The sequence below is a fragment of the Stylophora pistillata genome, chromosome 2 (genome assembly GCF_964205215.1).
Source record: "Stylophora pistillata chromosome 2, jaStyPist1.2, whole genome shotgun sequence".
Lineage (NCBI taxonomy): Eukaryota > Metazoa > Cnidaria > Anthozoa > Scleractinia > Pocilloporidae > Stylophora > Stylophora pistillata.
In genome coordinates this window covers 46,622,378-46,643,928 of record NC_142520.1, presented here as the reverse complement: position 1 = coordinate 46,643,928, position 21,551 = coordinate 46,622,378, and the positions used below count along the sequence as shown (strand labels likewise).

The window sequence follows — 21,551 nt, the reverse complement described above, 5'->3', positions numbered from 1 at the left end:
TTATAACCTTTATGCCTTTCTCTCTCTGTCCAAAACAAATCTACAAATGCTGCTCTTGCCTGAGCACTGTTTACTGGGCAGCAAAAAATAACAAACTTAAGTTGGAGCAATACGGCTATGGACAATAGGTCCATTGCCGCTTTTGTTGAAACAAACAGAACAAGAATGAATTCCGTTAAGGTGTTTGCCCAGTAAAGGTACGGGCGAAGAAAAACGCACCAACACTAAATATACAACAAGAGAAAGTGGGCGGATCAGGGGGAGGAGGAGGGACACTTTTTTTTCTTGGTCTTAATATACCATTTAGAATTTCTCAATAATAACCATCAATTGTTTCTGTTGTAATCAACTAATTGGCTTGATGCAGTTATTGCAGGTCTGTTGGAGAATGCTAAGCAAGCACAAGAGTGGAAACAAGTCGAAGAGTTTGATAAAGAACGAGTTCTTTCAGTTCCACAAGGAAATTATGTGGAACTTAAATTTACCATGCGCAGTCAGTATCAACGACGATGTCTATTTGGTAGATATCTTGAGATCCGTGATGGCAGTAATCAATCAGCCAATCTTCTTGGTAAATTCTGTGGAGAAGAATACGGAACTGGAGTGGTGCGATCTCGGGGACGATACATGTGGTTGAAATTTATTCTATTTCATTTCGATAATTTCACTGCATTTGGCACAGTTAACATCTGATGATGCTTCTCTATATCTTTAAAGGTTTTGGAATTTAAATTATCATCTAGTATTTATTCATGGTGTTGGTGGTCCTAGATAGAGCTCCATGTCAAACAAACATGTACAATATGAAATACAGGACAGGAAATAAATTTTAAGTGAAAATATGTTCACTGTCTGTTGTGACTTAATTGTCAAGAAAATACGGTACAGGAAATACGGTACAGGAAATACGGTACAGGAAATACGGTACAGGAAATAAATTTTAAGTGAAAATATGTCCACTGTATGTTGTGACCTGTCAAGGAGATGACAAAAATATTTCACAAAAAGTGGAAGTCACCTTGCTCCTTAGTTTGCATCAAAATCAGAATCTATCTCAAACTGAATAATTCTGATTGTGCTCATGCTTATATAATTCATAATGTAACAATAGGATTAAAGTAGAGATTGTTTTACATCAGGTGACCTTACCGCAAAGGTCACGTGTGTGCAACTGCCGAGCGATGTTGGGAGAACACAAGCTCTGAATATATATGTATTGAGTTCTGAGTTAAGCCTCTTGTGTCTTGTTGTTTGTAATCTTGCAGCTTGTTACACATAATGCAATGCAATACAAGAGGTGTTCCAGTTTCATTTAGTAGAGAGTAGAGCCTGGCTTGACCTAACCTGGCTGACACCAGCTTGCACAATCCATAATATTCAATTTTAATAAATTGCAGTTGTAATATATAAATCATAACTGATTACAATTAGCCAATTAGTAATGAACAATAATTACAATTTGTTTTAACAAATTTGGTTTCTGTTCAGTGTTGTCAGTGATAAAGTTCAGTTTAGTTAAATCAGACAAGGTTCAATTTGTTTAAGGTCTCATACACTCAATTTCTTCCTGCCTTTTGCTCTAGAGAGGATTTCTGTGAGTTTTCATTCTCACTCAGTTTTCTGTTTGTTCACATGCATGAGACATGTTTCACCAACCTTGTGAGCATTCATGTAGTATCCCAATGCATAGTTTTTGTCAGCAGTTTCACGCTCAGATAAAAAGCTAAAAAAATCAATTTTTCAATTAATTAATAATTAACAAATTAAATGAACAGGTTCAAGCAACTTTAAACAGTCATGTAATGCATTGATATTAGTGGGGTGTGTAATAAGTCCCTAAATTATGTCACAATAACTTTATAGTTGTAGTAGTGATAATAACAATTATTAATAGTAATAATAATTGTAACTTACAGTAAATCGATAATAATTATTATAATAACCTTATGTCAGTGTTATATTGTCTCAGCCTTTGGCTTCCACATAAATTATAACTCAGACCTCAGTTTTGATAGAATTTTATCACTTAGAGTATGAATTTGTCTCTCTTTTCACTATAATTTTCATAGTTTTGAATTCCCATTTCAAAAATTTTGTAAACTGAGCTGGGAAATTCCGTGCTAATTGCAATTCTCATCTAATTATAGAATACTCAATAATGAGTAACCAGAATTATTAATTACAATAAACCATAACAATTTTATTGTGACTGAATCAAGAAATGCAACTTACGTAGCCAGCAATATGTTTAAATTTATCTTGAACCTGTATTAATTGGAAACAACATTATGACAAAATCATGGCTGGTCCTTAGCTTACTTATTACATTACACTGAAATAATTTAGAAGACATGTAGAGAAAGACCTGAGTATTTATTTGACAATTATTCTACAAGCGCGCGTTGGATATGAGATGATAGATAGCCAAAGAGGCACATACCGCCGAGTTGGCTATAATCGTCTCATAATTCCAATAAGCCCAAGTGGAATAATTGTTTTATTAAAAAAACACGCCCCTAAGATATTAGACAATTAATCCTCTCGACTTTGTTTTGTAAGAAGAAACCAGATTTTACAATGCACAGATATTAGATTATGGTATATTGGCTCATATACCATAATGGCTAAGCCAATAAAAAGTTTGAATTGCCTTATCCAATGATCCAGTTTTTAATAAAACCAAGTATTAAAAACTGGATCATTGGATTATGCAATTCAAGACTTCTTATTGGCTTAGCTATTATGGTATATGAGCCAATATACCATAATCTACAAATATAGTAAGCCTTCACGTCAGCTTAAAATTAAAAGGGAGCTAAAAAATTTGTCTAATATAAAGATTTGCCTAATATCTTAGGGGGCATTATTAATAAAACAATTATTCCACTCATGCTTCTTGGATATGAGATGATTATAGCCAATGCACGCTCGTGGAATAATTGTTAAATAGCCAACATCAGTCGATATTTGAGCTAGAGTTCAACCCTTTCACTCCAAGAGTGACTAGCGTAATCTCTGCTTTAAATATCACTCCTAAATCGTACATTAAGGTCTCAAGAATAAAGGAAATAGTCATCGATTGAAAAAGCTCTTGATTGTTAAACAAATTCTCCTTGTCAGCACCTTAGAAAATGTACGGAGAACAGTATGGAGAATATGCATACTGATGCTAGGGTGTAAAAAGTTAATCCACTTTATGTAGTGGATCATGTGAGGATCAAGGTATCTAAGATATTCGGTATGTTCTCTCGAATAAGACCTTCACTAACGCTAGAAGCTGCAAATAGACTTTATAAAGCCATGGTCCTCCCGGTTCTAGATTATTATGATACTGTGTGGAATGAATGTGGGCAAGGAAACAGTGACAAGATTGAACAACTACAGCGACGAGCAGTAAGGATCGTCTTAACTCCAAAGATGCCTCAAAAATAACAACTGATGAAGCTATGACTAAACTGGGCTGGGAACCCTTCTATTATAGAAGACGAACACATATTTTTAGATTTGTTAATGAGTGCCTTGCAAATAGCGTTCCCAGATATCCTTTTAATTATTTTAATGTAAGAATTCACGACATTCACCGCTACAATACTAAAAATAATGATGGTCTTATTTTAGAAAAAGTTAAATTAGAATGCACCAAGCATGCTTTTTTTTATAAAGGTGCAAAAATCTTTAAAGATTTTAAATAACTTTTAATAATTCGTAAAATTTATTATTGTCCGAATTTACTTTCGTTTATTGTAACTATTTTATAATTTAATCTAAATTGATTTCTATTTAGTTTTTTTACCAGGACCAGCATTGATAGCAGTTCTCTTTCCTAAACTGAAGCAGCAATCCTGTATAAATATGTTTAAACTATTATTACTAATATTATTATTATTATGTAGTGATATGCGCAAGGTGACCAAGGGTATCATATTACATATCTCATCAACAAAATAAGTATTTTTAATGGGGATTCTAATCCATTGCAAGAACCCTGGACCCTGGTTCCCAGACAGTTCGTTCAATCTTCCCGACAGTTTTTTTTTTTTTCATATTCTATGACAATTAATGTAGAGTTCTGACTACTTCCTTCACCCTTTAATAATAATAATAATTTACATTTCTAAAGCGTTAAAATTATAAAATATTCTAAAGCGCTTTACAACATTATTAACTACAAATATTAAAATGATAAACGACAAAATATCAAAACAAACTGTAGGCCAGCTTGAATAGATGTGTCTTAAGCTTTGACTTAAAAATCGTTACACTTGGACTATTTCGAATTTCAAGCGGCAGTTCGTTCCACAAAAAAGGTCCAGAACGGGCAAAGGCACGATCACCAACGGGCAAAGGCACGATCACCAAAGGTCTTAAAGTTAGTTCTTGGGACCTTAAGGAGACCCTGATCGCAGGAACGTAGCTGATGACCCTTGACACTGTGTGGCTGCAGATATTCTTTTATGTATAGTGGGCCTTGGTTATTTAAAGCTTTATAAATTAAAAGTAACAACTTGAAATGGACGCGATAAGCCACAGGAAGCCAGTGAAGATTATATAAGGCGGACCAGATGTGGTGAAACTTGGGAATCCTAAAAATTAGTCGAGCAGCGGCGTTGAGCACCTTCTGAAGACGCTCTGTCTGGTACTTGGGTACGCCAAATAAAAGGGAGTTGCAATAGTCTAAATGCGAAGTCACAAATGCGTGAACAAGAGTCTTCGTGGACTCAGGACTGAGGAATTTCCTAATTTGGCGAATTTTATACAATCCATGAAAAGCTTTGCTGCAGATCTTACCAATGTGAATGGACATGGACATATTGGAGTCAAACCAGGAACCCAGGTTTCGAACACTGTTGAGAGGCTGAATGGTAGAATTACCGACTGTGATGGAATCAATTGCGATTTTTGATAATTGATGGCGGGAACCAACAACTAAGAATTCGGTTTTAGAATCGTTAATTAACAGGCGATTATAAATCAACCATGAGCGGACATCCGAAATGCAGGCTTCAAGAGCAGCTATGGCGTGGTCTTGCGAAGATATGTCATTGGGTCTAAACGACAGATAAAGTTGTGTGTCATCGGCATATCCGTGAGCAGAGGGGAGATGGTTAGCGATCACGTGATATAGTCGAGATATGTATAATATGAATAAAATAGGACCCATACAGCTGCCTTGTGGGGACACCGCAGTTCAAATGAAAATCATCTGATGATCGATCGTTTATGAGAACACGTTGTTTTCGGCCAGACAGATGCGACGCAAACCATTTATGGGCAGAGCCAATGATTCCAAAATCGCTTTCAAGAACATTAAGGAGAATCTGATGATCGATTGTATCAAAAGCAGCGCTTAGATCCAGTAGCACAAGAAGCGTAATTTCCTGATGGTCCATTGACATAAGAATATCACTTTGAACCTTAAGCAAGGCAGTTTCAGTAGAGTGAAATCTTCTAAACCCTGATTGTAACTTCGGCAGAGGAGCATTGTATTCACAGTGCTTAAACAATTGAGAAAGAACCGCCTTTTCGACGATCTTGGAGATGAATGTTAGATTGCTTACCGGACGGAAGTTTTTATAAGTTAACTCTAGACCGGGTTTCTTTAATAGAAGTTTCACAATTGCAGTTTTCCAATCATCGGGAAGATAGGCGTGGCGAATAGACAAATTTACCATGTGAGTAATGGAGGGCGCAAGGAGGTCAAGACAAGACTTCACAAGCCATGTAGGGATTGGATCCAGGGAGCATGTGGCATTAGACGATGTACTGATTATATTGCAAACATATTCCACTGATAACGGCGAAAAACTGTCAAGTTCTACAGCTGGAGCAGCAGTATCAGAATAAGGAGGATTAACTTCAGTATCACTGATGGAATCTTTGATGAGTTCAATTTTTTAACAAAGAATTCCCCAAATTTATTCGCAAGTAGAACTGGGTCATCATGAGGTGGTAGATCATTAACATTAGGATCCTTACAAAGGAATGAAACCAATTTGAACAACTTCCCGGAGTCACCAGCGCATTGACCAATTAAATCTGAGTAATAAGAAGCTCGAGTAGACTTGAGAAGAGCAGAATATCTATTACAGATTTTACGATAAGCAAGCCAATCTGAAGAAAGACCACTTTTAAGAGCTTTCCGCTCAGCCTTGCGACGAATACGTTTAAACTGGAGAACATCAGCGTTAAACCAAGGGATCTTTGCACGAGTAACAAGAGTTTTTGTCTTTATGGGAGCATGTTTATCCAGGATTTCTGTTAAAGTCGAGGAGTACTGCTTGGATAAATCGCCAAGGTTGCTCCAGTGTGTGTCACTGCAAAGTACAGACGAGGTGATGTCCGATTTAAATGCATCAATGTCGATGTTCTTTAACCTGCGATATGACACACCCTAACTTTATGAGTTTGAAATATACTGAATTGAAGCAGCCTAACATTCTACTATAAAGAGATCCACTCAATTATTTAAAGACAAAATGTTACCCTGTAACAGTTCAAATACTAACCCTGGCTATTCAAGTGCAAGTAGTTAAATGTTTGACCACTGGGTTCTCGTCCTACATATCTATGTACCTGGTATAAATAAAATTTATTTCAAAATGTACAGCTAGAAGATTAATTAAAATATGAAGAAGATTAATTTTCATTAATTCTAATTAATATTCATCAATTATTAGAACTTTTGAGTGGCACACTATTGGGGGGGAGGAATTTTCGATGGATCAGTAACCCATTCAGAAGTCATAGACATACTCCCACAATCATTCACTTCACATTACAGAATTTGGTTGTGGAAACACTCCAGCCTGTCATAATGAGATCATCACAGCAAAGTTGACCTTCTATATATCACACTTTAGGTATCTTCTACATTTGGACTACTCTCACTATATACCTCTCGTAAGTCAAAACAAACAAACTGTAGATCTCACTTTACTACTGAACAACTACAAATCCACCAACTGAAGAAACCTTATGTGATAAAAAATTACTTAATATAAAAAAAAAACATATTCAAAATTATGATATTATAATTATAGTAACTTAATACACTGGTTTTTTTTATTGAAAGTAATTTTATGCTCCACTACTAACGAGTACAATCATGACTATACTGTTACTGAACAGTAGTTATGAATATCATGATTTGACATTTGTATTTCTTGAATCCCTTTTTTTGAGTGGCAATTAATGAGGTCACTTTTTTGGAGAATTTTTTATCAAAATAATGAGAACTGGTGTAGATCGCTCTAGCTATTCTACTCACCACTTCTGCTGTTAAGTCTTCCAAAACTATTGGATAGTGAAGACATTTGGATACTGACTGAAGGCAAAAGTGAACTTTGTCGTCCCCAATTGAAAATCTGATGAAAGAAACAACATCAAAACCATTATCAAATGAATGGTCATTATCAATATTATTTAGATTTATCATTTGTCTAGTTATATTATCTTTTGCATATTTTTTGCGTGACCCTTTTTAATATCAAAATTGTACCTTAGATATGTACTTTTATCTTGAGAGAATAAAGATTATTATAATTATTATTATTATTGTAAAACTTTTTCTTTCTGCAAGTCCTATCTTCTTGTATCCCTTGCTTAATTCTACCTTCAGTATAGTTACTCCCTATAAAAATATACATTGTAAATCATTGAATAAATCATATAATAATTGGTACAGTATTACATCACTCAACTTCCACAAAATTAGTGTTCTCCTTTTTGGGTGGTGACTAGTAAAATTTACAGCTTGTAGCATCTCTAACTATGTTAAACCTAGAATCCCTTGGAATTCTTGAAAACTCTAGATTGAAGTAAAAGGATTGCTCTCCAGGTTTGAAAAGTGTATCTAACCAGCCATGCTTATAAAAAAGGTGAGAACACTGACTGTAAAATTTAATTGCCCATGAAATATTTTAAAACAAGCAACATATACAACCACAGAAACAATTCACTTAAGTTAAGTATACATTTTGAATGGACAAAACTAATATTAAGCCATTAGCTTAATTAGTTTTGTCCATTCAAAATGTCTGTGACTACCTCTGCCCATCAACCGAACAAACAGCCATGCCCCAGAGGTTAGGATCAAACTTTGCCAACTGTGGAATGTAATCAGCTACCTATGGTAGGAAATTGATTAGTCACTTAATACATGAATCAATTATTTATTAATAATACATTATTATACATTAAATATTACTGGATCCAAACGAAAAAAAGTAACACAATCAAACCATGGAGAGGCCGGTGGCTTGGATTATCAACTTTTCTTTTTACTGCACATGAAAGGGATTTTAATAACTCAAGGAGATGCTAGTTGACAAAGAGAATAAGTTTGCTAGCCATCAGTTTCTTACTGTACTCAGATTTAAGGTTGGCAGTCTCCCCACAGAAGACAGACTGAGTTCTAATTATGGCCATCCAAACAGACTATGGAAAGAAGACAATCGATCCTAAGTAACAGGGGCACGACAACTTGTGGAAGATCATATTGATGGTGCAATACTGTTACCCAGACTAGACAAACCTGCCTTAATTTAGCTTTAGCTTCAGCTAGTTCAGTTTCATTTGCATTTTCAGTTTATCTCCAGTCAAAGTTGAACATCAAACTGAACCACCACAGAAAATACCCACTCCAAAATATATTAATTGACATCAGTGTGGCCATCACTACAAAGGTTCAGCTACATCCCTCTGCATCACCTTGAGTTTTGATGAAGTACATTGTTTGATAAGGTTCAAGCTAAAGGTTTAAAAAAGGCCATTTATGATATTACCTTTCCTCCACTGTTTGGTTTACATTTCTGAAATATTTCCTCAATATGTTTAGTAAACTGACTAAATTCTGGAATCACAGAATCTCCACAAAGTGCCTTCTCTATCAGGACAATATTCTTTTGGATAGATCTGAAGGAAATTAGTATGTTAAACTCAGTAACTAAATTTAATATCAATCAACCGTCTAAGTCAGTAAATGTACAGTGAGTATTATGAATATATCATAGCTGAAACAAAAATCAGATCATGAAATTAAAAGAAAGGATTGCCAAGTAAAGAAGATCTTGACTGCTTTTAAAAACCAAGTTCTCCTTATCAATACAATAGAAATATAAAGTGTTAGAATACGTGCCCCAATATCATGACCAATGTACCCGCACGCTTATCACAATGTTTATCGCAGTTAATCGTGGCTTATCGTTAATAGTACAAAACCACTTTAGGAAATGCTGCAAAATTGTATAGGTGATACTATGCCAAGTATGTTAACTTTCAGAGCCACTTGTGAATGATTGTTTAAAAGTCAGTGAAATATGCAATAAAAATCAGTTGTTACTCCCACTTGCGTGAAGCATATGTACTAGTTACAACATGGTGACATCAGTAAACCTAACATCACATCATGAAATTAAAAAAAAGGACTGCCAACTAAAGAAGATCTTGACTGCTTTTAATAACCAAATTCTCCTTGTCAATACCATAAAAATGTAGAGAGATCAGTATTAAGAACATGCATACTGATCAATACAAAGTAAACTTAAAGGTGATTGAACAACTTAAAAGAGCTTAAATCCCCTCAGGGAGGGAGGGGGGGGGAGACTCAAACCACTAATTTGTTCAAGGGTCACAATTTTAGATTCATTCTTATCATGATCCAAACTTTTTTCTGAGTAGACTTTGATGATTGTTGTTTTTTCAAATTAAACTTCATGTGTAGAATCTTGATTTCTCAAATCCTTCAGCTGGTTTTTCTGCACTCACTGATTTTATTTCAATTTATTTTTAACATTCCCAAAATGAAAACCTTTATTGAATTTACTTTCGCTGAATGGTCATGAGATCAAGATTCTACCATGTAAATAAAATTATAATTATCAGCTACATTAAAACAGTCACTCTTCATCAAAAGATAAAAAGAAATTATTGAAAAGTAATTTTTTAATTTGCTACCTTCTGAATGTTTTCTCATCTACAAATCCTTCAAAATTTTCTTGTTGCAAATACTGTGCAAAGTTTGCCATTGTTTCTTGCAACCTTGGATCTTTGACTCTAAAGCCAGCTTCTTTCAGAGCCTAAAAACAGAAAATTGATTACAAATTACAATTAAATTAAAAACTGTTACATATTGCAAGTCAAATCCTGCAGTTATCACTACTGTATTCTTTTCAGTAAAACTTACAGCTATAAACTTTGCAACAGGTACATTTAGTTATCACTACTGTAGTTCTCTTCAGTAAAACTTACAGCTATAAACTTTGCAACAAGTACATTTAGTTATCACTACTGTATTCTTTTCAGTAAAACTTACAGCTATAAACTTTGCAACAGGTACATTTCCATCTTCATTTTTGAAGGTTTGGTATATCACATCTCCATCTGATCTACTAATTAGGAACAAAAAACATTTCTATTTTAGATGTTACATCTCTCCATTTCACTATCACAGTCTTATCCACACTTTTAGTCTGGTATTTTCAATTCTAATTATAGATTATGTAATATTGTTTATAGACAAGGGAGGAGGGGGTATGTAGTCCCTACCCCCCCTTCCCCATCCTGCATTATCATCAGCATCACCTCTGCATCAAACATTAACTAAAGTTAATGAGAATAAAGGAAATGATCACCTACTACGGAAGCCTTTGATTGTTTCACAAATTCTTCTGGATAATAATGCAGAAAACGTGTAGAAAAGGGTGTGGAGAATATGCATTCTGATGTTAGCATGTAAGGGGTTAACTGATTGTATGGATACTACGAGCTCTAATTGAAATTCATATTGTACGTACTTATTCAGACCATGGAAACTAAAGGGCTAAAAACGGGGTGGCTCTATGACGTGGTGAGGTTCCTCTACACGTATAGCTTTACAGAAACGTTCTTAGTGTACAATCTCTAGCAAAAAATTAAAACATGGCAGAATATTTATAAATAATTGTGAAAGGTTAGTGACTATAGCAGTACGACAAACCTGTGTGTTCCACTGATACTGTTTATATGCCGCGACAAGGGTCCAAAAAAACACATACACTTTCGAAATACCCGCCGAAGATTTAGACTGCCATCTATGGTTAGAGATCTTTGATACACGCGCATAAAAATTGTCATTTTATATTACTTTCAGTTTCGGTTCATAACTTCCATTGATGTAGTGGTAAACGATGATGATATATTCTTCCAGGCGTAAAATTTAAATCACATTTTGGACTGTAAGGCCTGGGTCCAACTAGCTGTTTCCCGCCTGATTTTAGTTTCGTTGCTCTAAAAATGGAGAAATTTAATTCAGACGTCGCTTCTCTCGAGAACGTTTTCGCGAATTTCAATAATAGTAACCCTGAAAATGTCACAGAGACGAAGTTCGTGACTTGTGACAAGGAGCACGAGTTTCTGATTTGGTTCATACCATCTAAAACTTGTCATCCTCTGCGACAAATTGTCGGTAAAGTATCAACCGCTTTCCTCATTGTTGGCAAAAGTTTACGAGCTGATTGCAAGGACACTACGGAATCTGTTGGGGAAATAACCCCTCAGGTTGTAAGATTCAAGAACGAAAAAGTTCCCGTCGGAAAACCACTTCCCCAAGAAGTATTTTTTCTCACAGGCGGCGAGCCATTGCAGTCTTATACTGGCGTGAGCAAATACAACATTCACGACTTGAAAGGTTGTACAACTGAATGGGTATTGTCAGTGGAAAATGTGCGTCCGTGTGCACTCGAAGCAGCCAGGTATTTCCTTTCCGTCTATGCAAACGCTTTGAGAGGTTCTCAGAGACCTGCTGAAGTGTGGATCTGCGTCGATGGTACATTAAAGAATCCACAAGGCATAATTTACCTCGGTATGATCCCTGAACATGAAACTGTCGGTGGAAAAACCGTGAGACACGTGATTTGTAACGGCAAGAACGAGCCGATTACAGCTAGAGAAGATCTTCCAGAGCTCAGCTCCTTCCTGCATCATCATCTGTCATCCACTTTGTCAACAACCTTTGTTGAGACCCATGGCTATGCACTATATGATGTGATGGGTGTATCAAATTTCAGTGCACAAGACAGGGAAAACAGTAGAATTACAGTTGAGTTAACATGGAGTGGTGTCAGTTCTCTTCTACAGACTCATCCTCATTCCTGCGATGGTGTTCTCCATATAAGGAACATTCCTGGCAGCGTTCATCTTGCAACACGTTCTCTGTATCTGGAATTGGTGCGAGTGGAAGCTTTCTTCAAGATATCAGGAGAAGAGGAATATTCTTGGCCACAACCTGCAGTTACCAGTGAAAAAACAGTTGTTTCACAAATGGATGGATTCTTTGCCAAGCTTAATTCCAGTAACATATTTCCATCAGTGGTTGATGAAGAGGAGAGCAAGGAGGATGCAGATGATTGCACTTTTGCTGAGGCATCAATGGCCCACCTGACGTTTCAAGAATTTGCCAGAAAGGATTTGGATTTCACTGAAAGACTTTGGCTTTTGCTCAAGGATTGTGTTGATGAAGATGATCTTGTTGGTTCATTGCAAATGTGTTGTGTGGCTCTGTTCAACAGCAAATGTCAACCTGTTGTCCACAGTTCTAACACAACTTCATTAGCAGTTTTTATCAGGGATTTACTGCAGTTTGAAACGAAAGAACAGTTAGAGAAACTTCAAACCAGGGCCAAGAAATTCTTATCTCCTGATTCTGCGGTCCGATGCCTGGTAGAAATTGGCTGCGAAAAACTTGCAAGGGACTATACCCAATATTTTATCCAACAAGAGCTTGCCACTATGGGACAACTGGCCAACTATCTAGACAACAAAGCCCCACTGGGCACCCGAGTCTCTCACATAACAAAGCTTCATCAAATACTAGAGCTGGTTGTCACTGCCAAATCAGTAACCAGACTTGGCCATGAAAATCGAAGATCCCTGACCCAAAGTGCTTTGATGTATTATCAGACACGGACAGACTCTGATTCCCAGCATCCCACTTTCTCACTGTCATTGCCTGCATTTGGATCTACCTCAGGAGCAGCTGTGAAGAGCATCTGCGCATCATCTAATCCAGCAGTTTGGTGTGTTTCCTTCAAGTCAAAAACAAAGACTGGAAATCACACCACAATGGTGCAATTAAGCACAAGTCACCCAGGCAGCGGAATTTCTGTAAGCCCTGTGTATGATGTCTCTGAAGTGAATGACGAAGACTTTGATTCAGACAAGGAGAAATTTCAGTATTTTCTGACCTGTGCTAAACAGGTGACAATGCCAGTTGTGTAACAACCTTGCCAATGGAAAGAACTGAACACATTGTCCATTCTCAGAAGTTGTTAAACAAATTGATGAACATTTTGTCAGAATGTTTATGGTATGCACCACTAGTTACAGAGTCTGAATTTATATAATTGGAATTGCTGTAGCTGAAAGAAATGTGGGCATTCAAATTTCCTGTTTTACCTGTCAACTCCCTTGATCTGTTCATACATTTACTTCAAACTTCTATATGTCTCCTTCGTAAAATTGTTCTATTAAGAAAGTTTAGTGTTATGATCATAACAGACTAGCAGATAATGTCACATATTCTCATCACCCATTTGGAAGATATTGTTTTGAAATGACATGGAAAAGTTAGAGGTCGATAACTTTTGAAGGTTAAAGTTGTTGTTGCTCCATCTTTATGGCAAAAATTGCATTCAATAAATTTTTGTTCAAACTGAATATTGGAAAGGACATTGTAAAGAGAAGGTACAGAAAATCACTTTTTGTAGTCAAGGATTTGAGACTGTCAATTATTGTTCTTTTTGATAAAGGCTTGTTGGAAACTTCCTTCCTTTATGTATTCTTGCACTATGGGTTACTATATAATGACACCATTGAGCTAACCATTGAGCTATCCATTGAGCTAACCACCTCCCGGTTAGCTCAATGGATAGAGCACTGGACTGTAGTGCGGGAGGTCGAGGGTTTGAGCCCTGGCCGGACCAACACTCAAGGTCTTAAAATAATTGAGAAGAATTTGCTACCTTTCTATAACATCAAGAAATGGTTAGATATTCTAGTCTTCTCGGATAGGGATGAATAAATGGAGGTCCCATCTCCTGCAGGGTTGGGGCAGGAGACGTTAATTTCCCACACACGAGATTACTGTGTGATGGATGTCCTCCCCTGGGGTGGGATGGGTGGGTTAGGACAGCAGGTCCACATCAGCTATTACAGCTGCCAATTAATCAACTTGCTTAAACAAATACATGAACAACAACACACTACCTAGACAAAATAATTTGAATTACTTTAATTAGGTAGTCGGCATGTGAGCGTTCAAAGCCAAAGTAAGGAGTGAGAGAAATAAAATTTTTGGCCTGTGCCTTGGGTAATAAATGTATCAGCAGTTAATATTTTTTGTAATCAAACTTGAACTCAACATCTATTAATTTTGCTCTATGCAAGATTTTTATTAAAAATGAAAAAAAACAAAAGGATTGAAATATTTTTCTATAGAGCTGAAAGATTTTCCTTGCCTTTCTCTCCCTTTCCCTGAAAAAATCATGGAATATGCACCACTATCCTACTTTTTTTAGTCCAGTCTGGCGCTGCTGTATGACAATGACCACGTGAAAAAAAATATACTCACCCTCCCGTCCCCTCTGACTATGTTTTCATTTGAGCTTTAAATAGCGTTACTCTTCGCTTCGTTTCAAGTGGTTTTTCCGACGGCCATATCATGACGCATCAAATGAAACTGCGAGGAAATCCCATCAAAAGATCGGCAAGTTACAATGGATTTTCGCTTGCTCTTCCCAATGACATCGTTGAACTGAATGTTGTAGATAGTTCACCCGACTCTTCGGCATATTTTATGGAATGGAGCCCAGTTGTTCGAAAACAAGTCGGCTGCCCATTGCCGATAAGATCACCTAATCATGCGCTTGATTGCTCAGTTTCAAACAGATTTAGGGATAGATTACAGGGCGTAGAAAATTCTGATGTTAGTTTGACTGAACTTAGTGATGCATTAAGTGGAAGCGACGTTTGGCAAGAAGAATTAATTCTTCGTTTGAGGCGACAGGAAGCTGCCATTGAGAAAGACAAAGCCAGGCTTGAGGAAGAAATAAAGACCCTCCAGTTGAAGTTGGAATTAGAGGAGGATTTGCGACGCAATGATAAAGAATGCATGGATATCCTTAGAAGCCACATCTCAAAGCTTGAAGGAAAACTACAAAGCAGTGAGAAGAAGATAAGAGAATTAGAACACGAAAAACAACGGCTTGAGGTTAACTCTGCAGTGCTACCCGCAACAAAGCCGGGGGAATTTACACTTTTGAAAGCGCGCTTGGATGCTAGTACGGCCACTATTCATGCCCTAGAAGCGGATTTAAAAAGGATAAAAGGCGAGAAAGCTACACTTGAGGGGCAAGGAAAGGAATATCAAGACATGCTGATAAAACTTGAGCATCAGCTGCGAAGCGCTAACAAAGAACTCCAGCGTCGCGAGAATCGAGTAAACGAGCTTGTCGAGGAAAGAAGATCTCTGGAGGACTTTCAGATAAAAGCACGCAGCTTGCAAAGAAAAGATCAGAAATCTTCTTATGCTCTGCAAATTCAAATTGTCAACCTGCAAGAAAAACTTGAGATGTCGAGCCGGACAAATGAAGAGTTGAAAAGTGAAAAGGAGAAGTTGGAAGCTAAAATCAAACAACTTGAAAACAAGGTGAAAGAATTAGAGGGAAGTTATCGATCCAAACTTGAGCAGACAATGGAAAGATTAAAACGGCAGAAGTCACACGCTGAAGATAATCCATTCAAGGGAATAAACGGATGTTTACAGCGTGATCATCAACCATCTTCAAGCGAAAAATCGGCCGACAGCCAGGAATTAAAACAACAATGTAACGCGGAGGTCAAAGTGTCAACGCAACGAAAGCACATTTGTACCTTGCTCATGGAGTTGAACAAACAAATGGAGGAAAATACTTGTAAAGAAATTGAATTAGCCCCCTTGGAGTCAACTCTGAAAGAATTTCTGGATAAGATTTCCAACAATGTTACACATGCACTACGGCAGACCAAATTTCAAGTGAAGCCCCTGCAACTGGTCGCTGCGGCTAAGGAACCCTCCAAAGAGGAAGTTATATGGGAGAAAGCACCCGCTAAAGTAAGTCACTTTTTGTTGCTTCGGAAGCTTTTTCATGTAAGATATTTTAGCTTAACCTTTACAAATCTTAATATCTTACACATGTAAGTAATTCTCCTTACTGTCTGCCATACAATTCTTATGATGTTTGTTTGGAGAATTTGGTACTGGATCAACTTAAAATGCTTTCAAACATTTGACAACTATTCATGAGGGTGAAATTAATATTTTTGAATGATAGCCTCAGGGATTATTCACCACTATTCACTGTGCCTGAGGCAAATGAGTGATTAAGTATAATTGCTAAGGTGCTTTTGAATTCTGTTGTAAATTTTTTTTTTACTGTATACATGTTGTGGTTCAATTTTATCCTTGGTTTAAATTTTATTTTCCATTGTTTTTGGTTATGTTAATGTATGATAATAGGGTTGAAACAATGGAAAATAAAATTTAAACCAAGGATAAAATTGAACCACAACACATATGATTCTCTTACAATAATTGTTATCATTACTCGAATGGAGATAAGCAACCAGATTCCACTGAACTTTAACAGGTTTATTAATTCATCAGCAAAAACTTTGTTCTTTTTCTATTGAAATGTGATTTGCCAAATGTACGAGCATCTTTTGTGTTCTCAGGAATTGTATTTTGTTCAATTGCGTTTGTCACTTCCTACCTAACATTGAGGAAGTGTGAGGCAGGTATTTTGAAAATTTAAGGGCCCTTGCTAAGATAGCTTTGCAGAAGGTGATTATAGCAAGTAATGAGGCAATTCCTGACCAATCAGAGCATATGGATCCCTAAAGTCACCAAAGCAATTATGCCGATGTATTGATATTGCGGGGAGAAATTTTTTCTTGGTCTCTCATGGGAATTAAAGTGTTTAGCTTCTCAGTTTAAGATGGCTTGACTTGGCCTTTGGCTTAACTTGTTTTTTTCCTTTTTTAGTTTACAATATAGTTGAAAAAAAAATACAGATTGCTATACCTACATGTAATATCCTGTCATTCAGGAGTCAGGCATGGTCAATAGCACATGTGGCTTTGTTGAAATTGTCTTAAAACAAGATGTGTGTCTCTCAAGAACAAAGCCTAAAGGGAAGCTTGTGTAGCCCGGGTCTTGGAGCACCTGACTGCAAAATCAGAAATGACTGAGGTTTGAATTTTCACAGAGTGAGCAGAATTTCCATGTTTTCCTGGGTGTCAGCCCACTATTGATTTGAATATAAGAGCAAGAAACATAGGGAAAGAGGATATAAAAATATCCCAATTGATATCTGGGCCATATAAGTTAATAAATAAATTAAGCAGAATTTCAATGTTTTCTTGAGTGTTTGCTCTCTATGACAGTGGGTTTAACATAAGGGTAAAGAACACAGGGAAAGAGCAGATGAAAATTGATAACTGGGCTATACAAGTTAATAAATAAATTGTTAACAAGGAGCACTGTTTTGATTTTGTTACTTTCATTTGCAGATTAATGAAAGTAATTTGAAAGTGGTGAAGAAAGGTAAGCTCTAGCTCTCTTTTATGAATGTCCTCTGCTACAAACAGTTCATTGCTTTTGTTCAGCTCAGCTGGTGATCCTGTGTGCCTGTAATGAAAACAGTGTAGACATGAGAGAAAGAAAAAAATGGGGAAACTTAATACTTTTAAGTGAATTACATGTATATTTCAATCCAATTCCAGCAGCTACAGTCCACCCTCAATTATCCACAGAACTTGTGGGGACTGGTTGGATGGTCTAACTAATCAAGAGTCCAGATAATCAAAAATATGAATATTAATGAACAAAATATGAAACTGAATGGGTATTATCAAATCAGTATTATGCAACAATTAAAGCACATTCTGAAATCATAGTGCTTTATTGTTAATATTTTCCAAAAGTATTTAAATAACATTATTGAAGCAAAGTAACAATGTTTTACATCAACCTGAAATGTTGACATGAATCAGTTTCGGTTTGAAGCTGCGATAGAGCGTGGGTGTCACTGTTTCTCTAAAATGTTTTTAAAATCTCATTCTTTTAAGCTCAACTAGAGGAATAGAATCAACATTGTTCTGTCTTTCCATCTAAGAAAACATTCCTGAAAATGTCCATAATGTTCATTTAATAAAGGATATTCTATATACAAGGCTAAAAGATTGGGGAAAAATTAGGAAAAAGATAGGAAAAAACAGCCGAAAACGTTTGATTTAAACATTTTAATAATTTTTTTTCCTAATCTTTTAGCCTTGTACATAGGATATTCCCTAAAATATTCAACAGTTGCGGGATGTGCGACAAATCGGGTGCAACAGAATGTTCATTACAAGTGCTTTTTTGGTGGAAAAAAAGTTGATACTGATCTGAATTCTGACTAATTGCTATGAAATTATTTCCTCACTTTAACAGTGCTTCAAAAGCTCCTTTATTTATGGTGCAGAAAGTGACAAGAGAAAAATTTACTACATACCGCCCAGATCTGTGGGAAAAAAGACAAAGTGCATTGAAACCTAACAGTCATTCAAGACAAAGAAAGAAAATTCCTGTTAAAGAGGATGAACAGAAGAAATGATACAGCTTGTATTATAAAACTGCTTCTGTACTAGTGCAATGAGGTTGCCTTCCATGCTGTTGAAACTGACCCTCGTCAATTGTAAATCAACAAATGTTATGCTTATAACAAGTGGAATTCATCACCTGAAGAAAGATCAGGAGTATGCTGTTGAAAGTTTAGGGATTAACATTGATCAGAAGTTAGTTCTGTGCCATTTTCAGAGTTTTCTCAAGTCTTGTTTAAGTTCAACATGGGAGGGAATGCAATTTAGAATGTTTTTTTTTCTATTAGAATTAAACATTTTTTCACAGGAATCATAGGTTGCCTACTGGGTTGAGATAATTTGATAAGATTTCAAAGTCTTGAACAATGCAAAATGATATATTGTCCATTGTAAGATCTAAACAATGTTTGAGTGAGGCAAGTTTAATTTTTTTTTAACTATCCATTCTATTTTGAACTGATACCAATGTTTGTCTTTGTCATTTCAATTATTAGGTTATTTTGAGCCTTTGATCCTGATTTTCTCGGTTTTTAATGTAAGTCTTTCTTCAAATGTAAGCCTGAGCATTAATTTGATATTTTTTTTAAATTTAGTATGATACAGTCTAGGTCTACATTGATATTTTGTACAAACTGATAACAAAGATGTATATATAAACGTGACATTGAGTGACTAGAAGGAAACACACGAGATTCGCTGCAACTCTGAGTTTTGTGCGTCAAGCACTCATCAGGCAGATCTAATCTAATTAAATCTGCCTGATGAGTGCTTAACGCACGAAACTCAGAGTCGCAGCAAATCATGTGTGTTTCCTTCTAGTCACTTAATGTTGTATACCGCTCTACACAAATTTGTATCGAGCCCTTTTTAACAGTGCTGGCTACAATTCGCAATTAGTTGATATAAACATATATTTACAGTACATGGGGTTGTCATCTAATGCATTTAACATAGTTTGCACTTGAGTCTAGTGACGCATACAGCCAAGGGCTATTTAGGTGTCCTTTTGGGGTATCTTCTCCCCAAAATTTCAATTCATTCTTTAGTAAACAGGTGGTAAGAATATACACACCTCTCAGATCCAGTGTATAACCAGTTATTATTGAAAACTGGATCATTGGATAATGCAATTCAAGACTTTTTATTGGCTTAGCCATTATGGTATATGAGCCAATATACCATAATCTACAAATATGGTAAGCATACACGTCAGCTTAAAATTAAAAGGGAGCTAAAAAATTTAAGATTTGGTAAGATTATTTTATCTAATATCTATCATCTCATATCCATCATCTAATATCTATCATCTCATTTCCAACGCGCGCTCGAGGAATAATTGTTAACTGGGATATGACCTCAAATTCTCACCACCAATTTCGAAAGGAATTTCTATAATTAAGCTAAATGGGAGAATATTTAATGGAAGGATATCTATCGCGGTTGTAAGAGCCAAAGTTAAACTTGATCAGCCAATTTCTTGGAATGCAGTTAATCAGCATGTAACCATGGAAACAACTTCTCTTGTGTTGAACAACCTTAATTTTTGTTTCAAGTCTCAATGAATTAAAAACAAGTGTTGCGCTTTTTTCTAAATACTGTTCTAATTAAGACGAAAGTTGAGGAATCACAGCGGTAGGCGTGTCGTTGCGATTTGTGATCGAAAGAGATTAAGATTAGATTGCCATAAAACCCCCAGGCCTAAAACAATCTATTATTTTGGCCAGTGTTAAAATTGTCAAAAAACTGTATGCATAATGAAGCTGGTTCTTCGGAAATCTTGTCGCGATGTACATTTAGTGTGGACTATCTAATTTATAAATCGCATCTGAGAAAACATAAATCGCATCGCGAAAACGTAAAAAAATATTTATGGTAAAGAAAATGTGACATTATTTGGACTTGAAAGTAGAATACTGCTATAAAAATGATAAACAAGTTGGTTGCTGATCATATCAATGATAAAATTTAGTCTGTTCCCTCTGTGGGATCAAAACGAGGTTTACGGTTTACTGCAGTATTACATAAATCTTCCGGTTATTGTCCCATTTTGTAATCAGGACTTTTTAAAAAAGAAACTAAAAGGAATTAAGAAAACGAAAGAACGATTTAATTTATTCTGTAAGGTGGACGCGTGGCTTGAATGAATTAAAAGAAATACGTGACCGAAATTCTTGTCTTAAAAAACTGTCCATTTATTTAAAACAAGTAACAACAGCTGTAAAAACCTTTACCATTGTGTGAATTGATTCTTTTCTGCTGTTGCGGATAAATGCGATCAGGTTCTAACAGAGTAAAAGGACAATCAACATTCAGGTACTAAACATAAGAGCTTCGTTACTTTCAGTTCTTATCCTTTATATTAGTTTAATTCATCCCTGCCGCTCCTTATACGTTAGAAAAGTTAGATTTGAAAGCAGTAGGAGTTTTCTTGGTTGATAACAAATAAGCTTCTTTGGTTGTACAGATGTCGATCCTTTTGATAAATTTATTTTTGTTATGTTTGTATGGTTTGCATTTTTTTCTCAGTGTTTGTGGTGCTCATGTTATTCCTATGATACATTTCACGCGTTTTCTGTGAAACAGTGACGTACGGAATAACTGAAACATGAATATTTTCTTTCATCACATTTCATATCAGTTCTCAGAATCAAAATTCAAAACCAGTATATTTTCAGCAATAAAAGTAGTGAGAGTTAAGGATAATGATCGACATAGAAAAGGTTCCAAACTCTTGGGCAAACACATAATGATAAGGTCATCGGACTATTAATAGACAAGAATCTGTGTTTTGCGATGGTATTTTACAATGGAAATGCGAATTTTACCGAAATGGGAACATATTTCTCGTACGTTTCACGTAAATTTGAAAGTCAAATAAACGAAAATTAGACATGAAC

General features: G+C 35.9%; 3 protein-coding genes and 1 long non-coding RNA gene across 4 annotated transcripts in view; 3 read left to right on the top strand and 1 right to left on the bottom strand.

Annotated features, from left to right (window-relative positions):
• Positions 1-940: 940 nt before the first annotated feature.
• Positions 941-11,262, bottom strand: LOC148739888 (putative glutaminase 2). The gene is made up of 11 exons (XM_088749593.1): positions 10,976-11,262; positions 10,313-10,388; positions 9,955-10,076; positions 8,784-8,913; positions 8,047-8,126; positions 7,268-7,364; positions 6,507-6,573; positions 5,670-5,875; positions 3,270-3,472; positions 1,657-1,723; positions 941-973 (listed from the first exon to the last, which is right to left on the bottom strand). Exons 1-11 carry the CDS (start codon positions 11,110-11,112, stop codon positions 941-943), a joined length of 1,218 nt encoding a protein of 405 aa, XP_088605719.1. The 5' UTR covers positions 11,113-11,262.
• On the top strand, positions 11,251-14,471 carry LOC148739887 (protein zwilch homolog). Its single transcript, XM_088750815.1, has one exon. It carries the CDS (start codon positions 11,272-11,274, stop codon positions 13,252-13,254), a length of 1,983 nt encoding a protein of 660 aa, XP_088606941.1. The 5' UTR covers positions 11,251-11,271; the 3' UTR covers positions 13,255-14,471.
• Positions 14,472-14,649: 178 nt separating this feature from the next.
• LOC111344258 (uncharacterized) lies at positions 14,650-18,670 on the top strand. Its single transcript, XM_088749813.1, has 3 exons — positions 14,650-16,126; positions 17,584-17,617; positions 18,506-18,670. The coding sequence occupies exons 1-3, from the start codon at positions 14,696-14,698 to the stop codon at positions 18,541-18,543; spliced, it is 1,503 nt and encodes a 500-aa protein (XP_088605939.1). The 5' UTR covers positions 14,650-14,695; the 3' UTR covers positions 18,544-18,670.
• Positions 18,671-18,673: 3 nt separating this feature from the next.
• LOC148739886 (uncharacterized) overlaps positions 18,674-21,551 on the top strand; it is a 5,616-nt gene continuing 2,738 nt past the window's right edge. The window contains exon 1 of the long non-coding RNA XR_015996884.1: positions 18,674-20,967. This is a non-coding gene — a long non-coding RNA (uncharacterized LOC148739886). The remainder of the gene's footprint in view (positions 20,968-21,551) is intronic.

Excerpts from the sequence above, each read along its gene's own strand:
- LOC148739887 (XM_088750815.1), top strand. The coding sequence starts at position 11,272 with ATGGAGAAATTTAATTCAGACGTCGCTTCTCTCGAGAACGTTTTCGCG.
- LOC111344258 (XM_088749813.1), top strand. The coding sequence starts at position 14,696 with ATGACGCATCAAATGAAACTGCGAGGAAATCCCATCAAAAGATCGGCA. Across the intron at positions 16,127-17,583 it reads GGGAGAAAGCACCCGCTAAA|ATTAATGAAAGTAATTTGAA; the intron begins GTAAGTCACTTT and ends TTTCATTTGCAG. Across the intron at positions 17,618-18,505 it reads TTTGAAAGTGGTGAAGAAAG|TGCTTCAAAAGCTCCTTTAT; the intron begins GTAAGCTCTAGC and ends TCACTTTAACAG.
- LOC148739888 (XM_088749593.1), bottom strand. The coding sequence starts at position 11,112 with ATGACAATTTTTATGCGCGTGTATCAAAGATCTCTAACCATAGATGGC. Across the intron at positions 8,127-8,783 it reads AACCAAACAGTGGAGGAAAG|GTAGCTGATTACATTCCACA; the intron begins GTAATATCATAA and ends TTCCTACCATAG. Across the intron at positions 3,473-5,669 it reads CGCCCTCCATTACTCACATG|AAGGGTTCCCAGCCCAGTTT; the intron begins GTAAATTTGTCT and ends CTTCTATAATAG.